General features: G+C 38.1%; 1 protein-coding gene and 1 long non-coding RNA gene across 3 annotated transcripts in view; one reads left to right on the plus strand and one right to left on the minus strand.

The window, feature by feature from the left end:
* The window catches only part of CCDC39 (coiled-coil domain containing 39), a 23177-nt gene extending 21230 nt beyond the window's left edge, over nt 1-1947 (minus strand). For both annotated transcript variants that reach the window (XM_026854822.1, XM_026854821.1), the window contains exons 1-2: nt 1645-1947; nt 336-482 (exon numbers count right to left, since the gene is read on the minus strand). In XM_026854822.1, coding sequence (XP_026710623.1) covers nt 336-482; nt 1645-1755 — 258 coding nt within the window. In that variant the 5' untranslated portion in view covers nt 1756-1947. The remainder of the gene's footprint in view (nt 1-335; nt 483-1644) is intronic.
* LOC113483333 overlaps nt 1-9392 on the plus strand; it is a 14399-nt gene extending 5007 nt beyond the window's left edge. The window contains exons 2-5 of the long non-coding RNA XR_003399018.1: nt 4838-4906; nt 6758-6826; nt 8153-8174; nt 9201-9392. This is a non-coding gene — a long non-coding RNA (uncharacterized LOC113483333). The remainder of the gene's footprint in view (nt 1-4837; nt 4907-6757; nt 6827-8152; nt 8175-9200) is intronic.
* Nucleotides 9393-9708: the final 316 nt, after the last annotated feature.

Here is a 9708-nt window from a genome sequence, read left to right on the forward strand (position 1 = left end):
GACAATTTAATTTTTAAACCAAAGAAAATAGCTGTGAGAATTAACAAGGTAGTGATATGGACATGTGGCTGTGTATCTGGTGTTAAGAACATCAAGAACTTAAGTCTTTTAATAGCCAGTTAACTTTTTCTAAGTCTTGAACAGTCTATGCAAAGAGATCCTCAGTGTCATTCTACTTGTCTACACAGGAAAAAGCATATCCAGATCATATATTATAGTTTACAAGTTTTAATTAGCTATTCTTGACATACTATTTTTTCTGCAAGTGAAAGTGAGAACAAGTCATAAATTCTAACTGCAGTATGTGTGTTCTCTTACAAAATTTTTAAGCTTACTTCTTGGCTGTTTTTCTTTTCTCTTAAGGAAACTATCTCATCTTCCAGTCGTTTAATCTCACTTTTGAGATGTCCAAGTTCTCTCTCTGCAAGGGCTTTAAAGTGTTGTTCAGTTTCTATTTCATTCTCTCTGGCTTTGTAAAGAGACTAGAGAATAATACAGTTCAGCATTTTACAATAAACAAAAGGCATATATCAACAAACTCGCCTTTTTTAACATACAACCAAATCCCGTCAGAGATGGTATGATTTTGTTATGTAAATACTGGAATTTTCGGAGAAACGTTATTGTTTGGATTTTAGTATCTCAAATATATGTATCCTAATATATATACACACACACATCTACTGTATTCTATCAGATATTCACATTTGTAGCCCTAAAAACTCAATTCCAAGATTTTCACCCAAGATTCAGAATCTTAATCTTTCAAAATCAAAATCTTAGTCTCTTGGTCACCAGCAGCTTTATGTCAGAGTTCAGGAATCAGAGCAAAAGAAATAATTTTTTTTTTGTGCTGATACAGACCACCACCAGGCAGACCCATAGCAGTATCTCTGTATTGCCTAATCTTTCTGACAAAAGTTGTTTAACAGGGTGGGGGTTTTTTATCTTGTATAATAAGAAATCTACTACTTGCTTCTCCTAAATAGAGAACAGTACATGATGTCTCCTTCTTTATGTGCTAATTAAAACTTGAATCTAATTAAAACTTGAATCTAGCCCCCCCCAAATTTAAAAGTTGTTCAGCAGGGAAATTTCTTAAGACTTTTTCACCTAGAATATTTTACCTGGAAGGTGTGCAGCTTTGACTCAGGACTCTTTTATAAGTCTTAAACCACCCATTTTGGCCAGTTAACTCTGAGTATAAGCAAAGACTTTTAGCCCTTAACCACCTCACTTCATTTTTCAAGTCCATGAATTAACTCCTTACAACTAACTCTTGACCATTATAAAGATTATAAATTTGCTCTTCCCTTACACTGATGTTTCAGTTTTCTTGAACATTTTTTTTCTTATCATCTACAAAAGTCCCTATTCATAAAGAATTCTAAAATATACCCTTCTTGGCTTTCTTCTAGGTACAGTCTGTTGTTGATCTGGGCTTGTCTTTTTGGTCTTGGATGGTCTTTTTAATGACCATTAAATCATATCACCAAGATACACAGTTTAACTTTTGTTTCCCGTGGAAGTCCTGGAATAAAGTCCTGACAAATCTCTTAACAAAGCTGGCAAAATATATAGGGATACCAGCCACAGAATACGCGTCTGCCCGATAACATGGATCAGCTGGTGGCAGCGATTTACCTGAGTGAAGCCCAACTCCTGTCTTAAGTTTTTCAAATGAGATGTCATTGCTTCTATACGCTCTTCAAAGTCGGCCAACTCATTTTGCAGGTTTAATTTTTCTTTTCGCATCTTCCGCAGCTATTTAAGAATTAGAATTGTCGAGTAACTATTTTTAATTGAGCACTCATTACCTGCAACTACTTAAAAAAACATAGTCATTGCGATTACTAATTAAAAAACGTAAAAAGCACGCGCCGCGTTCCTCCCAAGCGGTGGAATGAGCGACTGCAGAAGAAAATCCCGAGCTCTGGGAACGGCAGGGCCGGGGCAGCCCCCCGGTCCGGGCCGCAGGGCAGCTCACCCGCCGCCCAGAACACCTCACGGCGGGTTTCTGACAGGGCACAGGGTTCACGTCGTGTTTCTGAACAGGCCTCCGGCCTTACCTCCCAGCGACTGACCGCCGGGTTTCCGGAGCCAAAGATTGCATTCAGGTGGCTGCAAACACTAATGCTGTATCGTTTATAAACTTGGCTGTTACCTTTTTGAACACACCTGCACTTCTGGGCTGCAAATCATCCTGTGCCATTTTGTTCCTTCAGTCATAGATGGAGAAAGGCACGCCAGTCTTGGCAGGAAGCGTAGCCTTACTGCAGAAACCCTCTGTGGTGATTATTTGCCCTGATTATCTGGTTGAAACACCTGAGAAGATATTAAAGGAATCAAAGCGTGATTTAAAGGTGCCTGAACAAAACAGTGATAAGCACTGACAAATGGTTGGGAGGTGGTTTGGAGGAGCAAGGAATTTGCACAGGTTTGTTATAAAACACGGTTCTCTGGCATAGTAGCAACGCTGACCGTAGTAGGAGATGTTGATTTTGCTAAATCCCTGCATGTGTTATGGAATAACATTTTCAGAGATGAAAAGATTACTGAGGAACGGTGGAAGTTGGGCCTGATGAAGGATACACCAAAATGGCTACTTGCAGTATTGCACAAACTATTGCTGGTCTTCAGTTGTTGGTCTCCCCCTGTGAAAAGTCTCAAGTTATTCTTAAAAGTATTGAAAGAAAAAAGAACAATGTGAGAAGGCAACCTAACTTCTTAAAAATAGAGGAATGGTACAGGACTGAATATTTTTGAAGAAGCAAGCTTGGCAGTACTGCTAAACATCAGGAAAAGGTAGCTCGAGACAGTAATTGGCAGCAAGCAGCCTCCTGTCACCTTCCTGTTTGCCCTCTGATGTACGAAGTTGTGATGGCCAAAGTCCTCTCTTTTGATGTCCTTGCATATGCTTTTACAGCGTGCAGCTCAGTAATTATGTCCACCCGATTGTGAGAATGACATGCAGAGCATGGTTCGTTTCTTCAGAGGAAGGTGGAATGATTTGACGTACATTATCAGTGTGGACAAGGCAAAGGTGGTCATGTGCAGGAGGGTAAAAGATAGCTGAGATATGTGGCCATTAAGAAGAATGGTAATTTCTATAGGCAGAAAAATCAGGCTTTGTAAGGTATATGTATTCTTGATTCTAGTATATGTGGAGGAGATTTCTAGAAGATTGACATGGAGACAGCTGGCTTTTCAAAATGAATTCTTAGGACCAGCAGCTCTCAGCACTGATCAGTGCAGAGGAGATGCATTGGTGTGATAACAAGGCAGAAGCTTCAGCTGTTTGGAAGGCGTCAGGTGAAAGGGCTGCCTGCTAAGTACTGTGCTTTTTGACCCACTGGAGGGGAGCGTGCCAAGAGCTAGGTATTGCAGAGTGCAGTTAGGTGACCTGACTGAATGAAAAGGTTGAATTCCAAAGACACTACAAGCTACTAGAAAGACTGCAGAGAATACAGTGGCACATCACTGTGTACATATTAAGGGCCCCTTTTCCTACCCAAAATGAGAAATGCCTTTTACTCACCGTTTGTGAAAAATAAATACAACTCGCCTTGCAGGGATTTTAAATTAACACCTGTAATGCAATGTGGCATTGCAGTGATGAGCACCTGATAATCTCATGTTATCTCAGCAGAGCTTGTGTGTTAAATAGTATATGAGACCAGATAGTGCCTGAGAAGAAGAAAGCAAATTTTTGGATAGCTATTTGTTATTAGGTGAACACTCAGTCCTATTTGCTAAGCAAGACAGGCATACACTGAAAAAATGGTAATTTATAATCATGTACCATAATGCGTACATGTAAGAAGCTAAATTAAATCAATCTTGATGCAGTTATTTAAAACATGTACTGAACTTCTGAATTTTTGTAATCATAAATGTTCTGTTCGTATGTTTTCGTGAGTGCAGTATTTATACATAGTGCCTGAAAAGTATAAAGTGTTGTATGACTAAAGAGTATTATTTCACAATTTTCATGGAAATTCCACACCCCTTGGTTTTTCTTGCCTGATCCTGACTAAACAAATCTCCATGATATCTTTTGTTTGTATGGCTTTTCCCTTCTCTGACTGTGCTAATATAGTCTGTAAATGCATAACCGTTTGACATACATGCTAATCCAGCAGATGGTGCTGCATGTCTGTGTATTTCAGGGTTTTTTTGGGTTTTTTTTTTAAGAACAGCTGTTATCGACTCCTCAGTTAAAAGGGAAAATATAATTCCTATTCTTAAATATATATATATATATATATATATATATATACATACAGAAGGGCTTTTTTCTAAATGATGTGTGTTATTTTTAAAGCTGTTAGAGAAACAAAAGTAATTGTAACATGACAAACTATTTTCCTCTGTTAACATTCCTTTTGGATTGAATATTCAATTATGTAGACCACTGTGCCCATTTGTTCAAATTACATAAATGTAAAATCACTGTTTCTGGCCTTTGAACGACTTATGGCTCCTCTTGTGCCTGTTTAAAAAAAAAAAAATCATTTTTTGTTTGTTTGTTTATGCCCAAGCTCTTTAAATGATTATCTGTGTGAAAATAAAGATTTCAATTATGATTTGCTTTCTAGCAAATGATACTTTTTAAATCTAAAATACAGGAAAACATTTTTTCCTATGTCTAAGCCATCTACTGAAAAAAAAGACTCATTTAAAGGGTTATTTCATTATTTATAACTAACCCAGTGTAGCCAGTTAGTGTCATTTAATCACTGTTTATAATAAATTTCCCATGTGAACCTTTTCCTCAGTAAGTTGCAGAGTGTCTGATAATGGGATGTAATGGGACACATTGTACCTTTTCTTTCAGATGGGTGCACTAAGACTGCCAACACACAATGGAAGAAGCAAAAATGGGGAGATTGAGGGGACTGCACAAGTGAGTATGAGATGAGAACATGCAGGAAGTCTAAAGGATGAGAATCTGGCATGGTAATGACTTATGTATTGACTGAAAATCTGATGTCTTTATTGAAACCTGGATCTCCTGACTTAGATAGGAGAAACACCGTTGCATAAAAAGGAAAATTGCTCATAATCCAGGTCTGATGTGTTATCAATTACATATAGTCTATTGCTAACCAGTGAATGTAAATTGACACCAATTTTAGTACATTGGTTTTTAGGGGAAAAAAAAAGACAACTATGCACCAAAATCTAATCCCTCTGAAGTTTGAGGAAGTTTAAACTTGTCACCAATAGGTTTTCTTTGGCCCATTCTGTACTTTTTGCATAGTTGTGCTGGAGAAGGCTGTGACTTTTGCTGATACACTGCTGTGGGCATGGGCTTTTCTGTGGTGGATATGGGTGCAGAGGAGAAAAAAACAGCCTTTTGCTTCAATATTGAGTTGAAAAATTACTACAAACCATACCAACATAGGGTAATTTATTTTACTTGCACAACCTGAGTTTCCACTAAGAGACTGCGAGGGTAGCTGTAACAACAAATCCCTTTAAGCAGAGACAAAAGCTTATTTTATGTCAGTGGTGAAGGGTCTGTACAGCCCCTTTGAGCGTCACCCAAGAGAGGGCACTGCAGCCAGCAGTCTGAATGGTGCCCAGTGGGCTAGGATGTACGTTTTCAAAACACTGTTCAGAAAATGTTCATGTAAAACCATTACTAGGTTTTATTTAATAACCTCCTAACCCCCTCTCTCTCTCCTCCTCCTCCCCTGTGTTCCTCTAATGCCTTTTACAGCTCTTGCTGCACAGCGTGAAGCCTTAGAGCTGTATTCATCAATGACTCACACCCTTGCTTAGGGGCCAATTTTCATGGAAGCTATACAGGAAAATCTTGAAATGCACCTATCTCATGCAGGGCACAAGATGATTTCTCTATTCATTACTATTCCAAAAGGACTTGTTGTCCTTTGGAAATGTTCAGATATTACTTACATTTGTGTGTGCATACATACGTGTGCAGAGCTAACTTGCCTTTAGATTTGAGTGTTCTAAAAATAAAAATGTATTGTTATTATCATTGACACTAGTCAGCTGAAAGGTAACTAAGGACCTGCTTACATGGAGTGGAAGCAGGCAAATGCAAAAGAAAAAGCAGCACTGTGCTTTAGATGAGCAAATCCTACAGACTCAAGCACAAAACTTCTTAGAAATCACCCTTTTGTTTGATGCTATGATTAGCAGCCTTCTGAGGAATTTGGGAGTAAAGCCAAGGACTTACTCTGAGAAACCAAACTGCACTTTTGCCTCCAGAAGTTATTCATGTAGGTCAAGGTTATAGTACATTTCTAAGACACTAGAAGAAAACATGCTCCTTTCCCTTAAGACATCATGTGTTAACCCAAACTTTTAACTTTGTGGGGGAGAGGGAGGTCAAATCATAGAAATTATTAGCCAAAATGACCTTTCTGTTTAAAATCCATCTGACAGGAAGGGTGTCTTTACTGCAGAATTGCCAGTCATAGAGTAATTACGTTCTGAGGGGTTGCTAATTATAACCAAAATTACTTTAAACAGTTTTGGGGAAGAGACTGAGACTTACTGCTTAGCATAAAGCAGTTTTATTTACGCATGCAGAAAGTAGCTTACATCCCTACAGGATTAAACTAATTGCAATATTTTACTGTAAATTGTAAAAATTGTGTCATGCAATGATGAATCAGAACTGGTAGGAAAAAAGAGAATAAATAAACTTTTGCTTTTAATAACTTAGACACTTCAAACTGTAATTCTAAAAATAGCATTTTCCTTCTCTTTGTTTCTTAAACAGAATGGAAAAATCTCTTTCTGAAAATCATGCCTACCCAATGATATTAATTTCGACCTTTAGTCTGCTCAGGTGAGTTCCTCAAGAGTATGTTAAACATCAGATTTGTTTCTTCCCTATTCATGGATATTGTTTTGCCTAAGTGAGTTTTGTTAACATCACTTTTTGCTTGGCAGATTGGGTTTTTTTCCATGTTAAGAAGGCCTAACGAGAGAGCATTGTCTTACAAGAATGCGTAGAATTACCAAGCTCCACATGTATGTTACACATAACAGGAAGATTCATGCCCCTGTCAGATCCAGAAGATAGGCAGTGAGTCCCAGAAAGGCAGTAGCATGGTCCTTGTTTTGAAGATGACGAAAGAGAGGCACAAAGAGGTTAAGCGACTTGCCTCACATGCCCAGAATACAAAGTAGGAGATGAGAATTTTTTACTTGCATTTTATTTTCAGACCCAACTTTAACACCTATATGAAACCAATTGCTATTTTGTTTACACAGGGTAGCCTGTATCCAGTTCTTCCCTTCTAAAGTCCGTTTGTGCTGCAGAGAATATGCAGGGATTGTGAATGTACTCCTAAGTAGCATTCCACAGTTGAACTAATTGCCAGGCCAAGCGAGGGACCACAGTAAATGGGTGAATAATTTGATCCAAGATGGATTTGTACTCTACCAACACAGCCTGAAATCTTCTAATGCTTTTGGATTTGACTGTGAGCTGTTCATTGTTGTTTGAGCCTGTTCTTTTCTATTACCATATTTTCTCTGGATATCATTTCTGTGTACGTTATCTTTGTATAAAAGGCCACATCTTTACCATATTTTCAGGGAGTAGTCAGTAGAAGCATACAAAATTTACTGCTGTAGACCAAAATGTGACAGATAAAGGTAGTGCATTACAAAGTTCCTGCCCTCAATCATGCAGAAGGCTCTCTATGCTTCTGTGAGCAGTGGTACGTATGTGGCTACACTGTAATGGGAGAAGGGTTAACAGTAAACCAGGACATTTTGTGCTGCAAAAGGAGATGGAATCTTCTCTGAGCAATTACCTTTTATGTAATAAACAATGTCAGTGGTCAATAGAGGGAGTTTTCTTACCCTAACCCCCTTCCATTTAACTGAAAATAGAAATGCCATTAGTTTGACTACCGGGTTGGTGTATCGCAAAGCCTGGCCATACCTGGTTGCATGTTGAATTTAACTGGTGGCAGAAGTGTTACTCAAGTAGCCTTTGTCTATCCTTTCCTTTAATAAAAAACAATAAACAAATAAAATGCAAGCTAGAGCTTCGGTGGAGTTAGGTGCTTTTGGCAGACATGTCTATTGATATACTGCAGTCTCTTTAGAATACAGTAATTATTCTACAGAATACAGAAGGGTACACTGTTTTTTATTACAGAATCTATTGGCATCATGAAATTGTGAGTAGCTTCTCCTTTACTTTTAGCTTCTGTTGACTCTTAAAATCCAGCTCTAACTACTAATGGATACTTTGCAAAATTCATTTTGGTAAAGGACACACATAACCTGTTACATTAGATATCTACTGGCAATGCAATTAGCTTGTGCTTTGACTAAACCTTAAAGGAGAGGAAGGTTTGATAACCAAAAGCCATGATAGATGCTTAGGGTAATGAAGAATTTCAAGAATGCAACAGCATGTGTGTCTTTCTATGTACAAGCTTTGACTTTCAATGAGTGTGATTTTCCTCACGGATATGGTGAGATTTTTGGTACAGGTTGACCACGCAGCTGATTATTCCATAGCTGAATAGCCCCTAGCTCAGTTACAGAATACAGAGAAGACCAGAGCTTTAAGGCAGCATGCTTATAGCTTTCTCTGTGTTACATATAAACATCATCTCTGTCTACTGTTCTTTCTAGTGGAGTGCCACTACTGTGATCTCTTTACTGACCATCAATTTCCCTGTGTCTTCTTTTTCACTTCAGAAATACATTTACTTGAAGAAGAGTTGTACTCAAAAAAAGAAAAATTGGGCACAAAATTCTAGATAAAGAAAGTTAGTCCTACTTAATATTTTGAAAGATTATATGCCAAAGCAGTGGAAACAGCAAATGGATTGTTTTCAATTTTTTATATTTGTTTTTATATTGTTTTATTTTTATTTTTTATGACTTTATGAACAGTGTAACAGTAAATCAAGGGCAGTGCCATGGAAGGCCAGTGGCCTTATAGTTACAGGAAGCTGATGAAAGAGAAGAACCTTAGCCTGACCTTAGCCATAGCCATTCCCCGTCTTTTGCTGAAGTCTGAAGTAACTGCGATTTCTTGTGTTCCACACTTGTGTCTGTGAATCTGCAGCGCTTGAATCCTTCTGCTTCTGGCTTATAAAATCCTGTGTCTGTAATAAAATTCTTCATTTTCTTCCTCATTTTGGCAGTGCTGAGGGAATCAGAACAGTTGTTAATTGTTTATTTGTTAGCAGTTCTGTTTTTTGTGAAAGGAAATTGGCCTTCCTCCTACCAGCATACGTGGAGCCAGAGAATGCCCCAGAGTTGTCAAGGCAACAGCTTTTGCTTGGGGAGCTGCAGAAGAGAAAGTGACAGGAACGTCCTCCAGAGAACCAAGGTCTTTTGTTGTATGTCATATAAACATGTGCGTCCTCCTTTTGCTGCAAACAGTATCTATTTACGGGTTAGTGAAAGTAGAAGTTACACACAGTGCAACATAATGAGATGGAGCTTCTGCTTCTGACAAAAACGGTCTAATGTTTACATGGGTATATAATTGCAGTCCCAAACTGGGTTTCTCTTCAATGTACTTGTTCTGTTGTGCACGGTCCTTACATGGCCATGTTAAAATATTGGCATAAATCAAATGTTTTTAGAATTTTGGAAAGGAAAGGGAGCTTGGTTTTCTTTACTACCTAGAACTTTTAGCAAGAAAAACTTTCTACTTAATATTTTTATCACTAGTCAGTGCTCCAGAAGACG

Source organism: Athene cunicularia (genome assembly GCF_003259725.1).
Source record: "Athene cunicularia isolate RWA chromosome 9 unlocalized genomic scaffold, athCun1 chr9_part1, whole genome shotgun sequence".
Taxonomy (NCBI): domain Eukaryota; kingdom Metazoa; phylum Chordata; class Aves; order Strigiformes; family Strigidae; genus Athene; species Athene cunicularia.